A 27,937-nucleotide genomic window follows, 5' to 3' on the forward strand; every position below is an offset into this window, starting at 1 on the left:
AGAATCCGTTGTGCCTTTCCAAAGTATTTCTTCATCAAATGATCACAAGGAAAGAACAAACATTTATGGCGAAAGAGGCAGGCAGAGAAGTTGGATAAGTCCTCTGTTCCCCTCACACTCTGGGAAATAAGGTGGGCAGGCTACATCCTGTGCCAGTACTGAGGTAGGGGCAGTAGGCAAAGATGGAGCTTTCTTGGTGGTAACAGGTCCAGGTCCAGAAGGTGGTTAGAAAGCAGCGAATCAAATATGAACAAACTCTGGGCCCCAGAGAGAACCTACTGGAGGGCACACAGCCCTCAGAGGTCAAGCAAAAGTCTGTACCCTCTCTACCTCTGCCCAGAACCACCCCCACCCCCCACATTCTGCCCCACACAGAACAGAGGCGCTCAAGGAAACTGACATTTGGTTTTATTGTTTCAAGGACGTTACAGATGGTGGATCTTGTCAACACCTGCAGGACACAGGTGCCCCATTTGCCAAGGCTGCTCCCACTCCCCACACTCAAATCCTGGGCGGCGGTCATAACCCTCAAAGGTGCCCCCACCCCAAGATTCCAAAAGGATTGGTAGTGGTGATGGTGGAAGCAACAGGAATGCAGTGAGGTCAGAGTCTCATTGTCCAAAGCCCACATGACACCAACCACCCATGCCCCTCTATTCTGCCCTGGCTCGTACTCTAGACTCTGCCCACCTCCAGAGCTGGAGGTCAGAGAAAGCAACAATATCTGTGTGCCACAATCTGTCTGCCCCCAAACCAGAGAGATGCCACCTTCATAGAGTCGATGCTGTTGTCTACGTCGTTTTTGACTGGTTAATTTATAAGATAAAAGTACATTTTAATAAAGAAAAAATTCAACATTGAAGGCTCAGACATTCTTAGGGTACTGGGAAGGGGAATTCCCCACTTCTTCCTCCCACTTCCCTGGCATAGTTGTGGAGGTGGGTTGACAAGGTCTTCAGAACTTGGGAGGAATGGGGGTCAGGAAGGCTTCCCTCTGCCTAAATGTCTCTCCTCGGGGACTGTCTGGCTGCCAGTTGGTTTGTCTCTGTGTGCCTCTTGCCTACCTTCGGCACCCTTGCCCGAGTCCCCTGTGGAATGCAGGGATGGTGCTGTGCAGGGGGCAACAGGGCACGTCAGCTGGCGAAGACACAGGTGATGATGGTGGTGGCAGCGATGAGAGGGGGCACAGGAGTGGGTCAGCAAGAGGGAAGTGGGGAGGAGGAAAAGGAGGGGAGAAAGGGAAGGAGGAAGAAGGCAAGAGGGAGAAAGCCAAAGATGGGGTGGCACCGGAGGGCAGGAGTGGTGGGAGTTGGGAGATGGTCTCCAGTCTCTGGGTCTCCATCAACTCTTGTCTGGGGGTGGATCTCTGTGCACTTTGTTTTTCTTCATACTGTCTAGGTATTCTTGTTGGGACACTGCCAGCACCGAAGCTAGGATCTCATCATCATCCCAGTCGTTCAAACCTGCTAGGCAAGAAGGGAAAAAGAATGGAGCACCTTCAGCCCGCCTTTTCTTCGCCCTTTGCAGATTTCTGTCTCTGGAAAGATCCCGTCCAGGCCCCTCTCCCTCCTACCTGTAAGAAGGCTCCTCTGAGCCTCTGAAACCCCACTCAGAACCCCCTGGGACAGATCCCTTGGGCCTGAAAGATTCCCTTTTCTTAGGGAGATGGCCAGAGACGCCAGAGACCCCTTCTTAGGACTTACTGCTTCTTCCATCTCTCCCAACCTCCTAGCTAGCCCCTGGCCCTAGACAGAGGAAGCTTACCAAAGGCGGAAGGGGACATCTGCTGAATGAGGGCCCGGCACTCCAGAGCAGGGTAAAGGGACACGAGGGGGGAAGTTGCTGGGTCCGCCCCTGCTGAGAACTGGCTGCTTGTACCTGGGGCAGATGGACAGTAAGAGGCAGGGCCCAAGACGTAGGCAGCACCTTCTAAGCCCTGCATGCTCCCTGTCAGCAAGTCACTGACCTGGTGCACAGGGCGAAGGAGGTTTGGCAAGAGCTAAGACAGTGCCTGGGGAAGGGGGCTTGATGCCCAGCTCGGCATGCAGCTCAGGGTGCTCGGGTGACCGCTGCCGTGGGGACCGGCTAGTCCACTCCTCCAGGCCACTGGAGGCGGCAGCTGTGGCAGACGTGCAGGTGGCGCTGGCTTTCCGGGGCTGCAGTGGGAAAAAAGGAGGTAAGAACCTACAAAACTCTCTATCCTCCTCTGCCCCATTCCTGAGGGCTCACTCCTTCCCAGAATCTTGGCTATGACACAACTTATACACAGACCACCATCACTCCCGGTCTCACAACAGACCACAGAGCGAAGGTAAGCTCCTTAACCCTCTTCACACTCTCACAGCCAGTCTGACAGGAAACCTGTTACCCCCACATTCAAAATAGATCCAGAGCTGCCCCCCTCCTTTGCCTGTGCCATCAGCAGTGACCTGAACTACTCTAGCAGCCTCCTCCTCGAGGTCCCTGTTCTACCCTTGCCATCCAGACTCTGTTCTGTACTCAGCAGTCAGGGAGATCCTATTAAATCCTAAGTCAGACCCCATCCCTCCTCAGCCCACAACCCTCCATGGCTTCTGTCTTACTCAGAATAAAAGCCAAAATCCTCACCATGGCCCACAGGTCCCTTCCCAATCTGGCCCCACTGCCTGACTTCTGTCCAGCCACATTGGCCTCTGGCTTCCCCTGAATCCCACCAGGTGTGTGCTACCTTAGGGTCTTTGCTCTAGCTGGTCCTCTGCCTGCCCCCACACATGCATATAGCTAACCCCCTTACCTTAGGCAAGCTTTTGCTCAAATTTACCTGTTCTGAGGCCTACCTGGTGTGCACTATTTAATACTATGAACTCCCAGCCCCACTTAGCCATACTTACTCCCTTTACCCTGCTCTGTATTTTTTTTCATCCATACCACCACAACTCAACTAATTTATTCATTATTTTTATTGTTTATATTGTCCCATTCTGCAAAAAATGTAAGCATCACAAGGACACAGACCTGGGCCTGCCTGGCTCACCAATGTACCTCTATACACCTAGAACAGCATGGGGCACAGATCTACAATAAATATTTGTTGAACGATTTACTCAGCTTTTGCCAATATCTACAATCACTCTAACTCATTGTGATTTCTCAAATGTCTGTATGTCTTGCCCCCTCTCTGACCTAAAAATTTCAACCTTCCTATGTGAAGAATAACTAGAGCTCCCATCTCCACTTGTCTCCCAGCCAGGGTCAAGGGCCCCACTGAGGCATCTGTCTCCCTCAATAGACAGGGGACCACTGAGGGTGGAGCAGGCCACACTTGATTTTACATTCTCAGCAGAGCCTGGTACACAAGGACATTCAACAAAAGCTTGTCCCTCTGAAACTATCCATCAATCTTGCATGTCATCACCAGTAATTTCTCTCCCTCCCTCACTCTTTAAGTGCTTGATCTGCACAGGTGTTGAGAGTTCTAAGGCACAACACCAAGACTGAGGCCAAGATAAGGTACAGACACATTTGGGAGTTTCCTTGTCTCCCAGATGTCAAAACTGTTTAATTTTTTCTGCCTGTTTGGGACAGAGTATGGGAAATAATGGGTTCTTAGCCAGGCCAGTGACAGAGCCTAGGACCCACCTGGCTGGGGCCGCGAACCTGGCGGGCCTGTTTTTCCTGATCCCGCAGCCATTGCAGGTAGGATTCTCGAGCCACCTGCTCTTCAATAGCCTCATTGGTGGCCTCCCAGTCTGTGGCCCGCTTTTTGTCTTCCAGCATCTGCTGTTCGATCCATGATTCCTCTGATGTTTTTATGGCACTCTTCATCAGGGACTGCTCTGCAAACTTCGAAAGTGGGAGGAACAGAGATATGGGGAAACACTCTGAACTCTGGCCAAGAGCCAGAACTGGCTCGGGGAGGTGGGCCCACAGGCCCGAAGAGTGGAGATAGGAAGGCAGGTCCTCTTACTAAGCACTCCCCTGGGCAGGCTGACTATTCATCAAGGACTGGGAGAAAGCAGGAGTGGGTGGTAGAAGTAGTAGTTCCAAACTCCTACACCCAGATGCCCTGCTCCCAACCCCAAGACAACTAAAGTACTAAGTCTGGGGCAGCCAGGTACCCTCTAGCCTAGGCTGGAATTTGTTTGTTTGTTTGTTTGTTTATTTATAGAGAGAGGGGAAGGGAGGGAGAAAGAGAGGGAGAGAAATATCAGTGTGTGGTTGCCTCTCACATGGCCCCTACTGGGGACCTGGCCCGCAACCCAGGCATGTGCCCTGACTGCCAATTGAACTGGGGACCCTTTTGGTTTGCAGTCCGCGCTCAATCCACTGAGCTACACCAGCCAGAGTAGGCCAGAATTTAAAGAAGCCTTACCCAGTGATGACTTAAGTTTCATAATGCTAAGGCCTTCCTCATCTATGCTCAGATGGGCCAAGGAGAAAAGACTGCCTAAAAAGTTAGCTGTTTATGCACGGGGTGGAGGGAGCAGTCAGGTATTTAAGGAGATGAGGGAGTAGTAGTATCAGCATGTATGAGTGTGCTCTTTGTTAGATTGTGAGATATGATTTCATTTAAAAAAATAATAACAAATATCAGAGCATACCCCAGGGAGTAAATGTAAGTACTGTTCAATAAAATTCTAACATTATTTTAATGCACATATACACACTGCACACCAGTGTGTGTGCATGAAATAATGATATAAAATGTAAATTTTACCTATGGATAACAGTCCAAAAAGTATGTAAAACTCTGTGTTAGAAGACGACAATTTAAAAATGGGCAAAAAAAAATCTAAACACAATTTCATCAAAGAAGTTATACAGATAGCAAATATGCACATCCAAAGATGCTCAACATCATTTGTCATTAGAAAACTAAAAATTACAACAAAGCAGTACCTATCAGCTGGTAGATTCATATAGTTATAGATAGTTATATACAGAAATATTTCTAGATATGTGTATACACACAGGTTAGTATACAAATATATATCTCCTTACTCCATCAGCTGAAAGGGCCTAGAAAGAAGGATACCCCAGTATCAAGAAGCACTATCAGCCCTGAGTGGTGTGGCTCCATGGGTTGGGCATCATCCCACAAACCGAAAGGTCACTGGTTTGATTCCAGGTCAGGGCACATGCCTGGGTTGCAGGCCAGGTCCCAGGTTGGGGGCATGCAAGAGGCAACCAATCGATGTTTGTCTCTTGCATCAATGTTTCTCTCCCTCTCTTTCTCCCTCCCTTCCCCTCTCTCTAAAAATAAATAAATAAAATATTTTTTAAAAGGGAGTACACTCAGCACCCAGATTGTGATTTTTAATAGCATCCCAATAAATGGAACCAGGATCCCTGGAAGAAATGTCTGGTTCTAAGACCAAGGAAGGAAATATACAAGCTGAGCCTGGAGAACCTGTAGTGCTAGAAAGTAAGGAAGTGCTCAAAAATAAAAAGAACATCATCAAAAAACAAAGACAAAAATCTTTAAAAACACACTATACCACAATGATGGGGGTATGTCAAAGAGATGCAGGAACCAACTAAGACAGCTTCCAATAACCCAAAATGAAACAATTTGAGCATCTAAATCAAAATAGCATTGGATTATAATCCAAAGTATGAAATAAATATCTGTGAGTCCATACTGAATAAACAAATGATTGAATAAATGGGGGACAAGAGACCAATTTCCCTCGCAGGAAGAATTCCAAAAAATGTATATAGCTATTCTGCCCTCAAGGAGATGGAGCTTAACACCACTACTTAAGTGTGAGCTGAATACAATGACCTCTTTCCAAACAATACAGTGTGGAAAAGAGGGTGGGGGGAAAACAATGGTTTTACATTGGAGAAAACAAACACTGCTTCTGCCAGGTGATCAAGGTTAACAACAACAGTCATAAATCGTTTTCACAGTGAGGTACTGTTGACATGATGGGATGAGAATGGCATCTTACCATTGTGTTCTTCCTCCCTACAGCCCATAGTCCCAGTGTAAGCATGAGAAAAACATCAAATTCCAAAAGAGAAACAACCTTAAGGATACCTAACCAGTACTCCTCAAAACTGTCAAGGTCATCAAAAACATCAAAGTGTGGGACACCATCACAGACAAAGGAGCCTGAAGAGACATGATGCATTTAATGTATCAATATTGGTTCATATACTGTAACAAATGAGTAACTGTCATCTGACATGTTAATAATGAAACTATGTGCAGGAGGGAGGAAGAATACATAGGAACTCTGTACTATTTTCTTAGTTTTTCTGTAAACTCAAGGCATTCACATTTTTTTAAGAAAGAAAAAGAAATGAGTGATCAAACCACAAAAAGTCTTAAATGTACAGTGTTAGGTGAGAGAAGACACTCTGGAAAAACTACATACTATATGATTCCAATCATATGACATTCCAGAAAAGGCAAATAGGGAATCTGTAAACAGATTAAAAATGAAAACAATGCAAAGAAAACTATCATAGCCAAGATGAGCCAAAGGAGACATGACAACAGCTGAAAATGTAATATGGTTCTGAATGGGATCCTGGAGTAGGTAGGATCATTAGGAGAAAATTTAGACAATATGAATAAAGTATGGTCTTTAATTAATATGTCAATATTGGCTCATTCATTGTGACACATGTTCTATGCTAATAAGGTGTTAATCATAGTGGGGTATATGGGAATTCTCTAAGCACAGTAATACTGTAAAATCTAAAACTGCTCTAAAATTAAGTTTATTTAAAAGAAAACAACACAGTCCTGGTTGGTGTGGCTCAGTGGACTGAGCACTGGCCTGCAAACCAAAGGGTCACTAGTTTGATTCCCAGTCAGAGTACATGCCTGGTTTGTGGGTCAGGTCCCCAGCTGGAGGGAGCATAAGAGGCAACCAGTGTTTCTCTCCCTCTCTTTCTCCTTCCCTTCCTCTGTCTCTTAAAATACATAAATAAGATCTTTTAAAAAATAAAAAATAAAAACAAAAACTCCCTAATGTTGGAGGGTGTGTTGGTGTTAGGGTGTGTGTTTCCTAAAATGAGGCAAAAGCACTTTCTGTTTGTAGGAAGTGAAACCTGAATAGAAGATATCAAAACTCCCAGCAGATGAATATTATGAGAGAGAATGAGAATCTGCCAATGTGTGCTGGGAAAATGTACTGCCACCTTCTGAGCACCTACTAGGCACCAGGCCCAGTGCCAGGCGCTATCTGTATCAGCTGAGCTGCCAGCCCAGATGACTTGTGAATACTGCCTTGGTCCCACAGCCACTAAGTGTTGAGGCCAGGCCTGATCTCCAAGTCTCTGTGACCACAGCTGTCTGTAATTGCTGAGTTTCAGAGGATCCACATAGGTGCCAAGACACCCAGACTGAGCCCTGGATCTAGTTTCCCAAATATGATTCCAGATCCCAAAATGCCAACCTTCTATAGGCACAAAAGATAGGTGAGCCAGCTCAGGCAGACAAACTGAGACCACAGAATGAACCCCGAGAGATCACCTTGGGTAACTCCCTGATTTCATAGAGGTGAGGCTTCAGGGGCAACTCAGAGAGAGTGTACGACATTTTTGTGGGCTAGGGGTAGAACTGAGACCCAAACAGAAGTTTCTGGCCTCTAAATCCAATAGCCATCTTGGGTATGGTAAATGGTAACACACTTACCCCTGGTTTGAATGATGGCAGGCCGAGCCCCACACCAATGGTGGCCTTGTTAGGATTCACCACTGAATTGTAGTGGATATTCCTATGGTAGCTGACACGGATGGGTTCATCCTCATTTTGATGGATCCCATGGAATGTGTTGATGGGTTCTGCAGAAAAGAGAACAAAGTAGCATCCACAGTGGGTCAGGTAGGGTAGGCTCAGACCAGGTACAATCAGTAGCTCACCTACCCACCACAGAAGTACCTGTACTGTACTGGTACACCTCCACAGGCCGGTTGTACATCTCTGCCATGGCCTGCATCTCAATATGGTTACCATGGCAGTTGTTTTTTCGTTTCCGGTTGATGTAGGTGGTGAAGTCCTCTGTGACATAGTTGGAGAAGTAGTCAGCATTCTTCATCTACAGAAGAGATTAGAGGAGGTTAAAGTCTGTGTGGGTAGGAGATCCTCCCACTCTGCCCCTGCCCCAAGGTCTCTGCAAGGTCTCACCAGATAATCCATGCAGTGCTTCCGTACAACCTCATGCATGTCCTGGTCTCCATACACCTGGTCAGCTGTGGAGGCAGAAGGAAAGGAGAGGCTGGGATCAGAAATGCTACCTGAGAAGAGTTCCAAGTCACAGAACATGCTTGGGGTGAGTGGCTAGGTGCCAGGGAAACTTCCTTTCCTACCCCAAGGCTTGGAGAGTTCTTGGCCTTGTGGGCTGGAATGGAGTCATGGAAAAAGAGGCAGCCAGGGACAGTCTTTAATAACAAAAGTACAGGTAAGAGAGATACAACCACAGGCCTCTCGTGCAGATGACTTTGTCTAGGTCTTACCTGGCCACTTAGACAAGTCCACAAACATTTTAAGTCTCATAAGTGGCCTCAAGCACTATTGATTCCATATCCCCACCTTCATTCTTCACATGAGGAAACTGAGGCTCACAGAGTTTGTGGCTTGATCAAGTTCACACAGAAAGTCAGTCTGTGACAAATTCAACTCTAGAATTCAGTTTGCCTGACTTCCCAGAGTTGGCATGGCCTTTGTATATTGGCAAAAGAAAAAGGAAACAGCTGGACTCTAAGCCCAATTCTGCCAGGTACTAGTGAGCTAAATGGGAACAAGATGGATGACTCCCTGGCAGGCCTTCTTGTGAGATTAATGAGATGATGAGTGTGCTGTGACCAGCACAGGGCTTCAGACAGAGCAGTCACTCAGTAAATTGGAGTCCCCTTCCCTGTGTGGGGCCTAAATATGGGGTACTGTGAAGGTGACAGAGCTGAGTAAAGTCCTGCCCCTGTCTGCAAGAAGCACATAGAGAGATAAGATACACATGCACTGAACTAAATTTAATTCAGGAAGGGCAGCCTGTGGACCAAATGGTTCAGGCATCATGGGGTTTTGGTCAAATTAAGAACCAGGTTCCCTCTGCCTTGCTTGAAGATCTTCACACATGCCTTCTCTCATTTCAGGATGTTCCTTCCATCCTGCTTGACTGCCTACTTGTCAAACACCAATGTGTTCTTTAATAGTTCCCCCACCCTCCCAGGCACCTCTATCATCAGATTTATCAAAGGTGTGTACAGACTTTCCATCTGCCTGATCACAACAGGCTCCCACTGAGGGCACAGGGCAGTTCACATCCAAGTCTACCCCCAGCTCAGGGTCCAATACAGTGCAGGAAATTGGGAAGAGTTTGCTGAGTGGATGGACAAGCTGGGGGAGTCAGGAACTCTTCTCCCTGGGAATTTAAGGTGGACATAAAGATGAGGCATGCCTGAAGTCCACTGGCTAAGACGAAGAAGGAATTTCCCTTTGTCTCTCTAGAAGACCATTGCTCTGATGGGATCTCCCATACTGGGGCAGGGGCAGGTTCTGCAGGGAACACTGCAGAATTCTTCCACGACAGCCAGTATACCTCTGTGAAGAATTGCCAGAAAATGCAATTCCCTTACCTCCCTGAAGGGTTCTGTGAAATAAGGAGAAAAAGGCTGCTTTGCCTGCTCTCAAGTCCTCTTGGAGGTGTGCAGGGACCTGAGGGGGAGGGTTGTGAAGGCGGGAAGGGGTAGCCCCATCACTGATGTAAACAAGGATGTGGGTTCTGTGGCTACATTCTCCCCCGCCCCCCCAGCGGCACTTCCAGAAAGTCACATGCCCTGTGCATAGGCTGGGGGCCCCCTGCTGTTGCCTTTCTTAGAAGCCAGTACCACAGAGCTCACTGCGGCTGCCTGCCTGCCAGAGCTGCTTGACAAGCTATTTCTGTAGAATGGGCTTGGGCTTGGGCGCTGAGGAGGCAGTGCTGTGGGCAGCTGCAGTAAACAGGAACTGAAATGGGAGCAAAGGGGTTAAATAGCAACTGGCCTGCCAGGCTCCTAGAGGTGGCTAGATGTTGCTAGTAGATAGATCCACCTGAACTAGATGCTAGATGCAATGAAACAGAGAAAGAGGGAGACTGTGGGACAGGGAAGGGAATTGGGGAAGAATCCCATGAGGGTCCCCACATTTCCCTGTCACTGACCCCTTTGCCTGGCAGAAAGGCTCTGCTGCCTCCTAGCTGTGGGGCACTGGACAAGGCCCTTAAACTCTCTGGACTTCAATGTCTTTATCCATAAGCAACGTCCTCATCCATAAAGCAAAGAGAGTAAGTCCTCTTCCTCTCACAGGAGGACACTGTGAAGACAACAGGGGACAGTTTGTCAAATATCTGAGGCATACTAGATGTTCAAGAAACAGGGTTGCATTTGTCATGAAGAAGACAATGACTCCTTCAGGTAGCTAGCCACCTACAACTCAGCCAAAATGTCACCGGAACTACTTATTAAGCCCTTCCTCATTTCTGTTGTACTTCCTCAGCCAGAAGCAAGCCCCAAACGTGGAGTCTAGGCTGTCCCTTCTATACACAGGACCAGCCCTCTCTACCTTTGACAGGGGACTCAAGAGTTAGAAAATTTTAGTTTAAGGTGAATAGCTATAAGCCTAGTAAGTAATGCGTATGTTAAAAGGTACTGTTTCAGGAACTACAGATAAGGCCCATCCTGGCTCCAGGGAGAGACAGCCGACCTCCTGGGGCACTGCAAAAGATTACTGCCTGGGGAACAAGCAGAGGCATCCGGGCCATTGTGTTCCAGGAAGAGACAGACCACCCACCCCTGGGAACAGCTAACTGCCCAGGGCGAGAATGCTGCAGTTTTCTTTTACCTAATTTTCCCTGAATTTCAAAAGCCCTCACCACACCTTGTTATCCCCTGTTACAAAAAACGCTGGCTTGGAAAGAAAATGTAAAATGGTTTGTCAGGGTGCAAACCCACCCTGCCGTCTTCTCAGATTGCTGGCCATCTGAATAAAGTGCCCCAAAAGATTAAATCCTGGTCTCTCCCTATTGGGATTTGGTTCGTGACAGGCAGCGCATCCCGAACGCCAGTGTCTTCTTTCCTGTTTCACCTTTACCGACGCCAAAAGGCCACAGACCCACCTTCTGTAATTGTACTGCAAATCTTTAGCAACCAAATTAATGTCAAATTAATGCAGGTTTCACATAAGAGGGTCCTTAAGTGTGGGAGAGATATGACCTTCTCTACTTATCAATAAAATGAAATACATAGCCTCTCCTCAATTTGAAGATACACTGACAGGTGGTACAATACATGTATTTAATCACACTGGTGGGGAGATGACCAACCTCACTGATAAGACACACCCTAGTTTAGGTATCATTAATGTGGAAGAAAACATGTTCCTCAGAACCAAGAACACAGAGCAATAGCTCCTCCCCAAAGAGGGAGAGCAGAAGGATCTTTTCAATGATACAAGGTGGAAAAAAATAAATATCCGGCATGGGCTAATAACACAGGAAGTCCTCATTGAGGAAGCTCTTGCCTGACTTTGCTAGTCCCACCTCTGTCCTCTTGAAAGCGTTCCTCCTCTTAGAAGGTTGGCACAGGGGCTAAGGGCCAGACTGGATTTCCCTGTGGGGGCTGTGGTAGGGGAAAGGGCCCAATGGACTTGCAGAGGTAGGGGAATTCAGAGAACTTGTTTTGATAGAAACTGAAACTCGTCCTCTTGCTGACGCTGCATTTGTGGGCAATCTGCACCTGCTTTCCCCTTCTCGCATCCAGCTGGAAGAGGGTCCCCCACTACCTCACCTCTGTCCCAGACCAGAAAGGGCTCAGAAATCCTTGGTACAGTACTACAACTGGTTTTTCCAAGGCCTTTTTACATTTCAACTCATTCTATCCTTACCATCCCAAAACTCAACTTTACATAGGAGGGATATTGAGGTACAGAAATGTGGCACAGCTGGCCCAAGGTGTGCCATATTTGGGAGGGTGTCCCACTTGGGAGGGTGAAGGGGAAGCCAGGCTCTCAAGGACTGACTTTAAGCACTGAGGCCCAAGACGACATTGCCACCACTCCAATTCAGCTATTACAGTAACCACTTGACACCCTGGGGCCAGGCCTGATCTTGTCTACCTCAGTTTCCCCACAAGCACAAGCAAGAATCAGCTGGAAAGGCCTGGGAGTAGGCAGAAATTATAAACATCAGGTGATATACCCCCTTACTAGGGCCACAGAGGTCAGCATGAATCTTACCTCCCCATATCCCACTTCTGTTCTTTCTCTGAGCATAGAGACACTAGCATAGAAATGCACATGTACACGTATACACAGCCAGCAGATCCTGCCAAAGATGTTCCATGAGGCCAAATTCCCATAGGACAACCCCCACAACTAAAGACAACCACTGCATTCAACAAGTAGGTGCCTTGCCACCAACCAGGAAAGACTAAAGGCTGCACAAAATATGAAGCTCTGCAAACTGAGGACCCTGTCCCTTCCTTCCTAGCCTTTGCCAGGGGTTGGTGGGAGGAGGGAAGAGCCAATAGCACTAATAGACTTGCATCAACCTTCCTCCACTGCTGCCTGGGGAAAGGCCTCTAAACCTCCTTAGGTTCCCTGAAATGTCACTATTTGCCAAGGAGTTATGTGGAAAAGCAAGACAGGAAAGCCTGGACTATCTAAAGGAGTTTAAGTACAGGGCCCTACCATTTGTTTTAGAAGCACCTGAGAACTGCCTCCCTGCCAAGGTTCCTGCCTGCCTGCCTGCCTGCCTGCTAAAAGAGCCACAGCAAGTTCCGCTGAGGACAGAAAAGGAAGCTTGGTGTCTGCAGGAAATCTAAAAACAAACCACATAAATGTATATACACAGCAGCAGGGGGAGACAGGGACCTAGTTTGTTCTCATTTGCCTCCTGGCCCCACAGAGATGAGCCAGGGAAAAAGCCTCACCTGCCTGTCAAGCAGCTGTGGTGCATACTTGGGACAGTGGCCTCAACTACCCCAAGTGTCAGACTCAGTGGGGAGACAGCGGAACTCAGTCCTCTCAATAGCCTGGTCTCTGCAATGCCTGCTCCTCTACTCAGACTCCCATGACAAAGATGGGAAGACTGATGGAGGCAGGGCAAAAGCCAATGGAAGCTAACATACACGATGGCCCAGGGGGATCTTCTCCTGGCCTGGTTCAACCTCGAACACTGATGTTCTGACACCAGCCTGTGTGACCTAGATAATAGGGTCCTGGCTTTCTCTTGAGGTCCCAGTTTCCTCATTTATAAAACAGTCAAAACTGGTCTAAGATCCATCCCTTTAATGCTGATGGTCCATGTTCCAAGACCAAAAGGCCCAGAGGAGTGGGCCTAGCTAATGTTTCTGGGCCTCATCACTGTAACATGCACATCCCCAGCTACTTCTCCATGCACATATGGCCTCCACTTTACCCACAGAGGCCAAGGCCAGAATATTTTGCTGAGTCAAACCATATGGGGAGAAGGAAAGATGAGAGATACAGACTCACGTTTCCAGGAGGTTATCTGAGCACAGCAGAGAAAGAGTAGACCACAGGATACCTCTGGGACTCAGGCTCCCACTTCCATTCCACCCAAGCCTTTGCTGATGCTGAGTCCCCCAGTATGGGGTGGTGGGAAAGAACTGGGCACAAGCAATGGATAGTGGTTCACACTAGGGACACCCAGACCCCAGAAGCAAAACAGAAGGTAGAAAGCTGCCCGCCTCAGGACTCACAACAGGAGAGGGCCATAGGCTCCTAGTTGGATGAAGTAAGGCCCAGAGAGGTCAAGGAATACATACAGCTCACGTCACCCAGCCCATTGAGAGCTAAATTAAGAAGCTAGGGCTTTCCTAGAGCAATGGAAAGAACGTGTCCTTTAGCACCTCTGGGTTCCCATGCCAGCTCTGCCACTAATGACCTTAGCATGTCATTTCCCTTTCTGGAGCATCATTATTCTCACCTGTCTCATGGGATAATGATCCCAATTTTGCAGGTGAACCTGAAGTATCCAGCTGAATGCACGATGCTGAAGGAAAAGAGTCAAGATCAAGGAACAGAGTGACCCCTATGTCTGCAATCCCCCCTCCAACTCTCACCCCCAGTTATGTGCTCCTTTCACCGTTCAGTGCGTGGCAGGAAATTAGAACATGTAGCCTTCTCACCAGAGCCTAGGGCAAGTACCACCTGTCCCTGTCCAAGCTAGGCTGGAAGCAGAGAGGCAGTAGAAAGTCTGAGGACAGAGTCCCCTTCACAAGCACATGTTGGATGCAGTCTGCCCCAGGGAAAATTCCAGATGAGGCCTACAGACTCAGGGGTCATGTACTTCTGGAGAGAGACCATGGGGCTTCTGAGGTTTTATGGAGAAAAACCAAGGGCAGCTCAGTCAAGGGAAATGTATAGCCATAGTGCTGATAAGGAAAGGCCTTCAACCTGCCATGGTCAGTTCTTCCTGTAAGCTCAGTCCTCTTACTGGAAGGCCCCAATGGCGGGGGGCGGGGGTGAGGATGTTTGGGGAAAATAGCTAAATGAACACATGGGTAAATATTGTTCTCCATGTGGGTTACTTCACAAGGCAGGTCTTCACTAGTCCCAAGGTCTGCCCCAAAGACTGCTCAAAAGATCTAGATGCCCAGCTGCATTCTCCAAACGTCATTCCACCAGCAGCCCTGCTTACCCCACAACCAGCCTGAGATCTCAGAACAGGACCTAGCACTGAACAGGCTCGCACCTATTCTTTCTTCATTTTCCTTTGGTCCAAGATGCCTCCCAACCTTGTTCTCTAGGAAATATCTCAAGGAGAATACAGACTTGAACCACAGGAGTCGGAGGACTGGGAATTTCCTAGCCCAGCAGAGACCATTGCACAAACCTCCTCTGTTTAGTACAAAAGGAGAAGCCAACCACTCATCCCACCTTTCTTTCACCTGTTCAAGAAACATTTGTGACTCTGAGGCACCACTGACAATAGCATTCAGGCTTTACCAATGCTACTGTTACAGGAGGGGCTACTATGCCCCTAGGCACTAAAGGGATTTACTGAAATCGTCACATTTAACTGTTATACTGGGTGTTTTAGCCTCCTGTTATAGACAAAAAACAGCCTAAGGATATAAAAAAAAAAAAGCTGCTCGCCCAAGGTCACATGGAGAATCAGCAGCACAGCCTGGAGTGGAACCTGGGTCAGTCCAGCCCATCAGCAGGCACAAGGGGGAGAGAAGCATACCCACGGATTGAGAATAACAGACCCAGAAGGGATTTAAGAAGCCCTTCAGAATTAATACCACTTCACAGATAGGACAATAAAAGTTAAGAGTGAGGGCCAGAACAAAAAGAGACAGGGCTTCTGACTCCCAGCTCAGAGCTACTATCAGAGGACATATTCTATGGAAGGTATCACTGCCCCAAAAGAATCAGATCACACTCCTAGCTTCCCCTGGATGCTAGCATAGGACCTCATGATTGCTTGTTGGGTTTAGATTGGAAAGTAAATGGTATTGAGGAATTATTAATTTTCTCAGGTACAATAACGGAATTTTGGTCATACTGAAAGAGAGACAGACACACAAACAGACTTACTGACCCTAGGACCCTACTTGTCAGAGAAAGATAACAGAAATATTTACAAATGAAATGACTCAACGCTGGGTTTTGCTTTAAAAATACTCATTTCAGAATAGTGAGAAAGAGCAGGCAGGGCAGCGATGAAACAGAGCTGGCCATGTGTTGATGACTATTTGGAAGATGAATGATGAGTACATGAGGGTTCACTATTGTCTCTACTTTTAAGGTGTTTAAAAAAAAAAAAGGTCTATGATCCCAAGGTGAAAGTAGTATGCTGTGGTTAAGATCCCTCAGACTAACCTAACCCAGACTCCAACTCCTAGCTCTACCATGTATTATCTGACCCTGGGCAATCATTCCCCATTTCTTAGCTGCTTTTCTCATATGACAGATGGAAGCAACAGTCCTGACACTTACCCAGCTTGGGAAAGAATTAAAAGCGTTTCCTGTAGTGCCTGACAGGGCAATTTGTCCCTAAGTAATGTTATTTTCCTTATCACTATTGTGCTGTTATTATTACTCCCACATCACCACACTGCCTCACGACCAAGGGCTAGAGGCCAGATACTAACTTGAGGCTGGGGCCTGAAGTCCCTACACGACTAGTTAACACTGTCCTCAAACCTGTTTCTGGGGTTACTCCTGACAACTGGGACACTCAGGGGCAGCCCTAGGCAATTGAAGGCTGAGGCAGAGACTCACCTACAGCCCGGAAGAGACAGGCGCCGTCCTCCTTCATTTGCTTGATGATGAAGCCCTTCTTGTCTCGCAGGGCCTTTTCAAACCAGTGCTCCTGCTGCAGGGAAGAGGTAGGGGGTCAGCAACAGGAAAGGCCTGTACCCCCTTCCCAGAGCTCTGCCTTGAGCTCCTGAGAGGCCCAGCTGATTGGCTGAGAGGACACTAGGCAAGGTCAAGTTCTCAGCCCTGTTTGACCATTCCATGCATGTGGAGCAGGAGACCCTTTCTTTTAAGGAAGCAGTCACTGTGAGAGAAGATTTGCTCCCAGAGGGGCCCCAGCTGCATTCTGCCTCCTGCTGACCATGTGGGGAATCCAGTGCTGGACCTTCCCCTAGGCAGCCAGAGGCCCAGGGCTGGCAAGTATGGGGAGGGGGATAACCTGGCTCTACCTCAAGGAGTTTCACCTGGGAAACCTCTAGTCACTTAGGGTAGGAGAGATGTTGAGAAGGGAGCTATTGGTAAAATCTTTAAAAAAAATTTTTATTGATTGATTTGAGAGAGAGGAAGGGAAAGAGAAAGATTTGTTGTTCCACTTATTTATGCATTCATTGGTTGCTTCTTGTATGTGCCCCAACCAGGATAGAACCCACAATCTTGGTGTAATGAGATGCCACTCTAGCCAACTCAGCCACTCAGCCAGGGCTACTGGTAAAATCTTGAGCCCCACATATATCTAGGGAATTCCAACATCTTGTATAAGGTAAAATGTATGCAAAATATTATTTACTTGTGACTCAACACATTTTATATATATATATATATATATGTGCATATGCATACAAACACATATGCACACAAAGTTGGGAAGGCTATGTAACAAAATATTATCCCTGACTGTTGGATGCAGGTGATTGCAGATGATATTATCTCACCTTCTTTTTTATAAGAGGTATACAATCCCTTGTCCAAAATTCCAAAACTCAAAAAGCTTTGAAAACCAAAAGTCTTTATATAACTCATTTGGCATCACTGTGTGACCTGGGCTGATGAAAACCCATTTATCCCACTTGGAGATGAATATTCAAACATTTCCATGAAGAAACATTTGGGTATTTGATTATGAGGTGCTGCCACAGTGACCCCTGGAGGTATTACAGGTACACAGTATATATACCAGATGACTTTTCTAATTTCTGAAAATTTTCTAAGTTCCAAAGCACGTCTGGCCTCAAAGGTTTGAATTAAGTGAACCTGTACAAATGTGTATTTTCAAATGTGTTTTTAAGAATAATGCAGAGATGACAAGAGAGAATACAGAGGATTTTTAGGGCAGTGAAACTACTGTATATGATACTATAATGGTGGATACATGTCATCATACATTTGTCCAAACCCCTAGAACGTACACCAAGAGTGAATCCCAATAAAACAACTATGGGCCATTTACACAATGGAATTCTACTTGGCCATAAAAAAGAGGAAAGTTTTACCCTTTGCAACAGTATGGATGGCCCTGGAGAACATTATGCTAAGTGAAATAAGCCAGTCAGAGAAAGACAAATACCGTATGATCTCACTCATATGTGGAATATTAATAAAAAAACTGAACAAGCAAAACAAGAGACAGACTCAGATGGAGCACAGATGACAGCTAGTTGGGGGTGGTTAGGGGTGGAGGGATTGAGCAAAAGGGAAAAAGGACTCATGGACAACAGTGTGGTGATTTCTGGGGGGTGGGAGGTATAAGGGGAATAAATGGTAATGGAAAAACATAATAAAGATTTTATACTTAAAAAAGAAATGACATAAAATTAAGAAAAAGAGTGAATCCCATTGTAAACTACAGACTTGGGTGATTGTGATGTGTCAATGTAGGTTCACTAATTGTAATAATGTATCACTTTGGTAGGGGATGTTGATAATGGGAGAGGCTATGCATGTGTGGGGACAGGGAGTATATGGGAATTCCCTGTATCTTCTGCTCAATTTTGCTGTGAACCTAAAACTGCTCTAAAATATAAAGTCTACTAAAAAAATTTAATGTCTACGTGTCACTTAAAACGTATTTTCCATTTCAAAACCAACCAAAAGCAGATCTTTCCCAGGCCCCTTACGCCCTCTGCTGGTCATCAGAAGAAGCCAGCCTGAACCAGTATCAGGGCTAGGAATCAAAAATCCCAAGCCTGCTCCGTGGGGAACACCACACTGCCTAGGGAATTTATAGGATCCAGGCAATTGCCAACCACAGGGTATCACCTCTCTGTAGGCCATTTCCCCCCAGCTCAGGTGAGAGAAATTACTGGCAAAGTAGGAAGCACAAAGCTTGGAGACCAAAAGCTCTGGGTTCCAACTCCAACTCTTGTCACTCACTCGCCGCATGATTTTGGTTAAGATCCTGAGCTCTTCAAGCCTTAGTTTCCTATCAAATGGGGGACATGTGATATACCTGAAAGAGCTGCCAAGAGTATCAGAGGAGCTTCAGGACCAGAAAAAGCTTTGTAAATAATGTACTGTACACTGGTTAGGTGGTCACCAGTCAGAGAGGAAGGGGTGAGACCAGCACAGACAGAGATAATGTACAACTGAGAGGCCCTCAGAGGTCCCAGGTAAGTGACTGGACAGGAGGTGATGAAGAGGGAGTGAAAAAGGAATACCCAGCAGCCCCTGATAGTGGCATCAGGGCCCATCCCTGGGAAGGTATGGCTGGCTGGCATTATAAAGATGACAAAGGCACTGGGAAGCCCTTAATGGGCTTCCATGGACAACAAAAAGACTCTTGTTTGTGTACAACATTCCAGCAGTCCAAATGTCCCTCCTGCCTCAGAGGCTATGGACTAGTATACTCCAGCCAGTTCCCCCAAATCCATCCCTGTCCCACAGGATCAGCTGTCTCCCAGCACTGCAGCACCTGCCCTAGCCAAAGGTCTCTAGCAGAAAAGCTGCAACTATGGCTACAGCCTCAGAGTAGACAAGAGAAGTTTTAAAAAAAAAAATAAGGGCACACAACCTCCTGCCCTCAAGTATTGGGGGGAAAGAAGATCAAAGGGGATGAGAGGGGCTCCTACTTATTTATCCAACAAAAGGTTAGCAGGCAGCTACTAAGCCAGACCTTGGGCTGGCAATGAGGCCAGAAAAATGAATCAGACTTGCGCTCGGCCCTCCATAAACTCACCAACTGCTAGAGGGGCAGGGAAAGAGGCAATGACTACAAACGAGAGTGAACAGGGCTGTGAAAGAGATGAACACAGGGGTGCTGGGAAATGCAGAAAGGACCTAGCCAATCATTAAGGCTGGCACCTGAGAGGAGGCACTACCTGAGCAAAGGATTAAAACACCAACACCTCCAGAAAAACTTGTAAATCAGGTAAGAAATCACTTCTGCCATGCAGTATCAAGGATGCCAGAGGCCAGCAAATGAGTTCAGCAGAGCTAAAGTCCTGGGTAGGACTATGAAGAAAGGACTAGGAAGAAAGATGAAATCATATTAGCCGAATGCCTGCCCCATGCCAGGTGCCAGATGCAAAAGGTGACCTCTTAATTGTCCTTACCACAGCTCAGATGGCAGGAAGCATTATCCTTATTTCATGAAGGCAAAAAACCTGGAGTGTGGACATCAGCAAGATGTAGTATAGATACAACAAGAGAGGCTTCATGAGCCACAGCATGGAGACATACTTGGTAGGCCATCCTGGGGAAAGCCTAGATTGTCCCTAAAAATGAAGACTGCCTGAGCAGGGCTTTGGTCCTGGGGCAGCCAGAGTGGCATGTGGGCCTGGATCTGGAGGCCAGGCCACTAACCACCCACTGACTTTGGTACCAGCAGGCTTAAGATCCCAGGCTCTGGCTGAAACCCCTTCTCTCTCCCTGTAGGGAGAGAAAACAGGGAGATCCTGGTCCTGGGTTCAAGAAAGTTTATACAGTCCCAGGATCTCCTAGCACACTCTCTTCCTTCCCCCAGCTGGACAGGAGCCTCCAAGAAATGTGACAGCTTAGTTCTAAAGAACTAAGTCCAGGAAGCAGTCCGGGAAACAGTCCAGGAAGCACAGGCTGGTGGGAGTGATGGGTGGGGGGTGGCCCAGCCATACAAAGTTTAAGCTACATTAGTGCTCTGGCCTGAGGAAGTCAAGTACAGACACTCAATGTTGCAAGCCCACTACTGACCCTGTGGGCATGTCCAACCACATCTCTGAGCCTCCACAAAGGGGCTGGACAAAGCCCTCTGACACCAGGGATCCCAGGTGTAAGACTCTGCAACCTACTGGTCCAAAAGCCCAAGAAATGTTGAAACACAATATGGGACCCAACTGACTTAGATTCCAACCCAGCTCCAATTATTAGCTATGTGATGACCTGCTGTGAGCCACAGTTTTCCAATCTGTGAAATGTTGTAACAAGCCTCCCAGTAATAGGGATAATGGGCAGACTCAAATATTACAGGGCTCTGCACAGTATGAAAGCACTTAATGAGCTCCCCCTTCCCCTTCCTGGAAGGGAAAAAAGAACACCCCCGTAGAGTAGGCTGAATAATGACCACCCAAACATACCAGGCCCTTATCCCTGGTACCTGTAAATGTTACTTTGTAAGGAAAAGGGGTCCTTGCAGGTGTGATTAAGTTAAGGATATTGAGATGCAGAGATTATCTCAGAGTATCTGGATGGGACCTAAATGCAATCACAAGTGGCCTTAGAACAGAAGATACACACATAAGAGAAGATACACACAGAAGAGAAAACCACACATACAGAGAAGATGTGAAGACAAATGGAGGTTAGAGTGATGAGCTCACAAACCAAGGAATGTTGGCAGCCCCCAGAAGCTGTAAGAGGACTGGGTTCTCCTCTCAAGCCTCTGGAAGGCATGTAGTCCTGCCAACACCTTGATTTTGGACCAGTGAAATGGATTTTGGACTGCTGGCCCCCAGAACTGTGAGAGAAGAGATGCCTATTGTTTTTAACCACCTAGTTTGTGATAATTTGTCACAGCAGCCACTGAAAAATAATACAACCCACTGGTAGCATTCCTGGTGTGAGCTGTGAGGCAATGTCATATAGCTATCACTCCACAGGATTCACCTCTCCAGCATTACCCGCCCTGCCCAGGGAGAGGGTTAGAATTAAGGCAACAGAGGTCTACACTCCCTCACAGCCTGGGAAGCTACTGACCCTACCCATCAATAAATGAGCTGCCACTGAAGGGGAAAGAAGATGTTAGCAGCAATGGCAACTCATGGACAAATGTCTTCCCAGAGCCCATGGCAAAGAGGTATTTAGTATTCTTGGCTTCACAGCTCTGTCCCAGCAAGCCTGGTGCCAAGATCACCCCTCTCCCTGAAAACACCCAGGAACCAGGGCATGGCTCAGCTCCACGCGCAATTGTATATTGCCATATATTGTATATATGGCAACACATCCAATGAGAACACAGACAGATGCACTGCTCTCTAAGGACTAACACAAGCTCTCAAGGGCAGAAGGATGAGTAAAGAGCAAGGTTCTAAAATCTAATGCCAGGCCACTAGGGGGCAGGATTTTAAAAAACAAAGATTCTACTATTATGCAATAAAAAGAAATGAGGTACTGATCCATGCTACAACATGGATAAGTCTTGAAAACATGCTGAGTGAAAGAAGTCACAAAGGACTGCATATTGTATGATTCTTATGTCTATCAACCATCCAGAAGAGAAAAATCAATCAAGACAAAAAGCATATTAGCAGTTGCCAGGGGCTGGGAGTGGATGAAGGGACTCAGGGATGATGATACTGTTCTGAAACTTGACTGATTGTGGTGATGGATGCACACAATTCTGTGAGTACACCAAAAGCCACTAAATTTTACACTTTAAATTGGTGAACTGCATGGTGTATGAATTATGTCTCAATAAAGCCATACCAATTTAAAAACTACCACCACAAAAAAACTTAAAGCACTGGCCAGGGAGAAGGAAGTGGAACACTGCTTGAAACTTCATAGCATACCCTCAAAATATTTGCAATGGGTCGGGAGAGTGGGGAACAAGGATAAAGAAGAGGTTATAACTAGCTTCAGAACATTGAGTCCAATCTCTGTTCTCACCAGTACCCATATGGATGAAGAAACTGAGACCCAGAAAAGGGAACTGCTCAAAGATACAAGATTCAAACCCAGACCACTCAGGCAGGGACTACTTCATGCCATACCACTCTGCCTTATCCTTTAGAGGAATTTGCAGGTTCCTGGAAGACAAATGAAAGGTCTTTGCTAACAAAGATGGGTTGTTACAAAGCCTCCTAGGAAGAGCCCAGACGATCCCGGGGAAATTGCGAGAGGAATCAGCCAAGGTCTGATGTGGGTCAGGTCAGGTACACACATACTCAATCACCTGGGCATGAGTGGTTTTGAAGAAAAACAAAAGGCATCTGAGAGTTTACTCAAAGCTGTGAAGAAGCTAAGCAGGAGACCTTGGGGTTTGAACTAAGGCCCACCCAGTTCCAAAGCTCAAACTCTTTCCATGCACAACCTTACCTCCATACCATTCAGTAGGCTCCCTGACCGGCAACCCCTGAACTTATTCACCACAGCACAGGGAGCCAAAAAAAAAAAATCCCTGTCCACCAACCCTGAACCTCAGACCAAACAAGCTACTTGTTCTGCCCACCAACTATGGATGGCTGGGAGAAAACAGGAGCAGGGGAGCAACGGGGAGAAATCCAGTTCTTTCTCAAGACACCCACCATTCTCTGTCACCTCCAGGTCCAGAGGGCTTTAGCTTTGGGCTCTTGAAAATCCCAAAGCTAAATGATACCCCACCTTACCTGACCAATGAGAAAACAAGCCCAGAGAACAGAGGCAGAACTATGCTGGTTCACCCAGCAAAGCCCCAGCAAAGCCTAAGTGGGAACCCAGGCACCCTGACTATAATGTCAGGTCCAGCTTCTCCTACCACCTCAGCAAGCATGCCCTGCTCTCAGAATGTTCTACAGGGTCCTCAAGCTGAGGGTGTTTGCAAGCTATTCTTTTCATACAGCAGACTCTCAGTAAGGCAACCATGCCTGGGAAAGGAAACCTCCAACTCTTAAGCTTCCAAAAGGGTTCCTAAAGGTAGTTGAGGTACCATCATAGTATCAGGACAAACAGGGTATCTGAACAATTAGAATGAGGACTTGATTCACCATGTGGGCTGCCTCTCAACAACTCCCCTCTTTCCCAAGTGATCTAATTGGCATCCAGGCTACAAATGCCCTGGTGACAGTTCAGGACCAAGATTGGGGCAGCAGGAAGAATCTCCTCTTATCATCCCCAAAAGTTCTCAAGTTGGACCAGGTAAGATAGGAAGAAGCATCTTCCTCCTTTTGTCCCAAGAAGTGGGAGGACAGGAAGCCTCTCCTCTGTAGTTAAGGGAAGATATCATGCAACCACAGAGCTTTACTTCCATGTTCTTATGGGGACAAGTATAAGGGAGGAACTCCCAACCTAGGAGATGGAAAGGGGGTATAAGGTATCATTCTAGTCACCATAGCAGCACATGACTTTCTTCCTCTCTGTCCCTGGGACCAGGGATGTAGCTCTGTGAAGGAGGAAAGACAGACTTTACCCCAACCAGGGAAAGAAGAAACAACTCCTGGTCCTGACTCTGTGGGTCCAGATGTTTTATCCTGCCTGGAGTAGTAATGGGTGGAAAGGCAACAAGGAGGGAGGCTCAAGACAAGGCCCAGGCCCCTGTGAAGTACAGAAAAACTTATTTGAGCCAAGGGGGACAGTGATATAGGTGGAGAATTTCCCTGGAGTGGGAATGTCCCAAACCCATTTCCTGTCTCTGGGAAGAAAAAAGCTTGTTAAAAGCAATTTAGGAAGCTCAGAATATTTCCCTGGTCCTAGAAATGAGAAGTAAGCAGAGCTGGGTCAGGGTGAGTCTCAGGCTATCTCCTAGTTCTTCAGAGGAAGCCTGCGTCCCCATGTGTCCAGAACTGACAAACTTCTCACAGAAAGTAAGAGAACCTTTCTGGCCTGAGGGTAAGGGTTTTTCATGACTATGCAGGGCAGCTGGGTCCTTCTGTCTAATAGGGGAAGCCTTAGGCCACACTGTGGGGGGTACCTCATGTCCTTCTCCCTGGTGATAAAGGATTGCCTGGTTGAGGGATGCTTCATATCCATGGGGCTTAGGCCCTTCCCGGAGGTGAAGGATCTTTTGTCCCTGGGGGAAAGCTTAGGCCCCTGGGAAGAGGCTCAGACTCTTTTCCTCAGCATTCTAGCTTACCTATGTCCCTAAGGGGAAAGAGCAGCTCTGAGGACTTAGTTCACACATGGAGGGTGGTCTTAGGCTCAAGTCCCCAAGGCAAGAAACCTTAGGTCCCTAAAAGGTCCCTATGACTTGGGACATATACCCAAGTATATACTCAGGTCCTAAGTGTCTTGTGCACATGAGAGCAAGTTCAAACTCTTTGTGGGGAGCGGAATACTCAGGACCCTATTCCCCGGGAACTCTATATCCATACTACCAAGGGAAGGGTCTCAGAAATCAAGTCTGGTGGTGAGGAGTCCTATTTCTGAGGGGTACCTTAGTTTCCTTGAGGGGGAGGCTTATCTATAGAGACACAGCAGTCACTGGAGTACCTAAGGGCCTCTTGTCCTTGAGGGAAAGCTCAAGTGTCCTTGGTACAGTGGGTCTCTAGCCATTGAAGGCAGACTTAGATCCATGGGGAGGCCTCAGACTCCATCTCTGGGACTCCATGCTGCCTAGATCTCAGGCTATAGTTCCCAAGACAGACATCTTACATCCCTGATAAGAAGCTCAGGCACGTGTGGGGGATGCTTAGATCCCTGTTATAGAGGGAAAGAGTGCTATTATGTTCCTAAGACGTGTTTCAGTCCTTCATAATCGGGTAGAAGGAGGTCATATCTGTGTGTGTGCACGTGTGTGCATGTGTGTGGGGGGGGGGCGGGCTCTTAGGCCCCTAAGGAGAACCACTTAGACAAAAGGCCCTGAGGAGAAAGGTCCCCTAAATACTTTACCTTGCCTAGGACCTCTGTGGGAGGATATCAGTTTCCTAAAGAGGATTCAGGCCTACTGTCTAAGAGGCCGAGTCCTTAAGCAAGGGGGTTAGGCTCCAGAATCCAAAACAGTGAGTCTCATTTTCTTGAAGAAAGCTCAGGCCCTATGAGGCTGGGGGCGAGTAGCCAAAGGTCTATCACTTAAAAGAAGCTTAAGCTCTTGGAGAAAGATTCAGACTCTTGTCCCCAAGGTAGTCTGAGAGAAAGCATAGACCCTTGTTACTTAAAGAATGAATCTCATGTACCCCAGTATAGTTTTTGGTCTCTGGATATTGGTTTTGGCTCTTGTCCCCAAGGGGAAAGGATCTTACTTCCCCAAGAGAAGCCATATCTCTGAAGGAAAGCTCAGAAGATCCCTCTCTCTAAAGGGGATGTATATGTGTGTTAGGCCCTTAAAGGCAGGCTTAGGATCCCTCAGGAAATCTCAGGCCCCACTGCTGAGGGTCCTGTCCTGTGTCCCCCCGAGAAGGAAGGAGAGGGGGTTGCCCTATACAGTGTCTCAGACCCCTGAAAGGGTTTAAGTATCTTGAGGACACTCAAACATCTTTGAGGTCTCCACCTTACCTGTGTCCCCTGAAGGGGAATTCTCAAGACTCTTATCTCAGAGGGAAAAAAATCTCAAGCCACTGAACACAGATCAAGGTCTGTTGGAGAGTCATAAGACTCCCCTCTCAGAACACATTCCATCCTGCCTGTGTCTCTGCGGGCATTCCTACCTATTGGCCCCAGGGCACAGAAGATGCCACAGACACCATCTTAAAGTCCTCCGTCTTATCTGGGGCTTCTAACCTCAAGTCTTTTGGGGAATATGGGAAGGGAAAGAGGGTGTCTTACTCCCCTACCACCAGAGGAAAAAGTATTAGGCTCCAAGAGAAGACGTTTTAAGTCCCTCGGGTCCCTACCCAATTTGGGGATCCCGTCCACTATCCCCACTCACCTGTCATCCCCAGCCCATACCTGCTCAACAGTGGCAGGGTCCATGGCCTCAATGCGTGCTGCTGCCGCTTCATACTCATCCTCACTGTTGTAACCAGCGCCGACCTCCTCACGTTCCGGACTGCCCCCTCCAACTGAACCAACCCCGGGGGCTTGACGCCGCCGCTTGCTGTGGCCAGGCCCGGAGCAGCAGCTGCCAACGCCCACCGTGCCGCCCACGCCCACCACGACTCCCGCCGCGCCCACACCTGCTGCAGATGCGCCCAGCGCGTCCCCCGGGCCGCTGCCAGGACCGCCCGGGCCCCCACAAGGAGGTGGAGAGCCCTGTTGAGGCCGGGGGCCCGGCACTGCGCCAGGCTGCACAGCCAGCGCCCAGCGGTGAAGTGCACCCGGTGGCCCTGGCAGCGGGCCCTGAGGTGGCGGTGAGGCCCGCTGACGGGCCCCCACAACGCCCGACTCACGGTCGCCGCTGCCTACACCCGTGCCGCCGCCGCCCACGCCCACACCCCCGCCGCGGCGCGGCGCCGGGGGCAGTTGCCCGGGCGGCGGCGGCTCGTTGGCGGGGTCGGCGTCGGGAGGCGGCGGCTTCTTTTTAGGGAGAATAGTCATGGCGGGACACCACGGTAGCCCCCAGCAAACCCGGCGCACGGCACGCTGGGAGAGAACCCGGATGAGGGAATAATGTGGTGCGCGAAGCACGACGGGAATCGAATGGATCCGGATAAAGAGATTGAGGCACCGGCTGGAGAACCGTAGGCGGCGCGCAGGTCACGCGACAGAAGAACCCGGATGTGAAGTCCAAGATGAAGGCAGTGCGGCGAGTGTCGTCGCCTACTCTCCGAGTTCGCCAAGTTGACTGTCACGCTCGTTCCGGCCTTCCGAGTCAAAGGAAACAGAACCAAAACAAGCACCTCTTCGCCCCGCCCCCTGGCAAGTTCTTGAACTACCGGGTGGGGCCCCCAGTCGCGGCGCACGCGCGCCGGAGCACAGCCCCCGTCTCTCGCTCGGAAGTACGTGGGCAAAATCTCCACTGCCGCCACAACAATTGCGGGCACCAACCAATTGAAGCGACTGCGTGGGTCCTCGCTGACGACCAAGGGCCAATCGGAGACGAGCGATCGCCCTCCTGTGAATCTCCGTCTCAGATGTCAAAGTTGGCACCCTGGTTCCTGGCCTTTTTTCTCTTCCGCGACGTCCTGCTCTTACTTCTGTCCCTGAGGCTTCGACTCCCAGGCAGAGGTACTGTGACAGGACAGCCCGGCCTTTCCCGTATACGACAGGTTTAAAAGCACATCCCTTCCAGGCTTCCAACTTGACCGCTCTCCGTCAGACTGACAGGAAAATATCAATACTCCCAGAGCAGAGCAATCCCCTGAAGCGTCAGTTCCGGTTCCACCCACCTGCAAATCCACACCAATCGAGAGGCGGGTGCCGCTTCACTCAGACTACAGGCTGAGTGCTGCGGTGATTGGTTAAGAGACGCAGTCATTTGCGTCAGACAAGCCAACCTTGTGATAGGCATACACCGAGGGAACAGTAGGTGTTTGGGAAACAGACACGCCCTCTTTGGCACCACCACACTTTCGCCCCCGTGTTGACCTCCCCGCCCCTGTGGCTGGTGCGCAGGCGCAACACAGATGTCTTTTTCGTGTGTGAAACTGAGTTTACCTGGATCGAACAGAATTTTATGTATTCATCTCTATCACCAGCCAGCGTCTCACAATGGGGTTGGTAAAACTCTCTGCTACTGAGCGGCTGGATAGTTACAAGCTA

At 48.2% G+C, this 27,937-nt stretch overlaps 1 protein-coding gene across 1 annotated transcript; it reads right to left on the reverse strand.

Annotated features, from left to right (window-relative positions):
• Nucleotides 1-391: 391 nt before the first annotated feature.
• On the reverse strand, nt 392-27,544 carry OTUD5 (OTU deubiquitinase 5). The gene is made up of 9 exons (XM_045860547.1): nt 26,186-27,544; nt 16,223-16,316; nt 8,123-8,187; nt 7,877-8,033; nt 7,631-7,779; nt 3,619-3,822; nt 1,967-2,156; nt 1,765-1,878; nt 392-1,463 (listed from the first exon to the last, which is right to left on the reverse strand). Exons 1-9 carry the CDS (start codon nt 26,771-26,773, stop codon nt 1,342-1,344), a joined length of 1,683 nt encoding a protein of 560 aa, XP_045716503.1. The 5' UTR covers nt 26,774-27,544; the 3' UTR covers nt 392-1,341.
• Nucleotides 27,545-27,937: the final 393 nt, after the last annotated feature.

This window comes from Phyllostomus hastatus, unplaced genomic scaffold (genome assembly GCF_019186645.2).
Source record: "Phyllostomus hastatus isolate PE091 unplaced genomic scaffold, TTU_PhHast_1.1 phas_scaffold_200, whole genome shotgun sequence".
Taxonomy (NCBI): Eukaryota; Metazoa; Chordata; class Mammalia; order Chiroptera; family Phyllostomidae; genus Phyllostomus; species Phyllostomus hastatus.

What these genes read in the sequence shown, in the direction of transcription:
- OTUD5 (XM_045860547.1), bottom strand. Translation starts at nt 26,773, where the DNA reads ATGACTATTCTCCCTAAAAAGAAGCCGCCGCCTCCCGACGCCGACCCC. An exon ending in ACCCTGCCACTGTTGAGCAG is followed by an intron (nt 16,317 to 26,185) that starts GTATGGGCTGGG and finishes TCTTCCCTGCAG; the next exon opens with CAGGAGCACTGGTTTGAAAA. An exon ending in TCCTTCGCCCTGTGCACCAG is followed by an intron (nt 1,879 to 1,966) that starts GTCAGTGACTTG and finishes CATCTGCCCCAG; the next exon opens with GTACAAGCAGCCAGTTCTCA.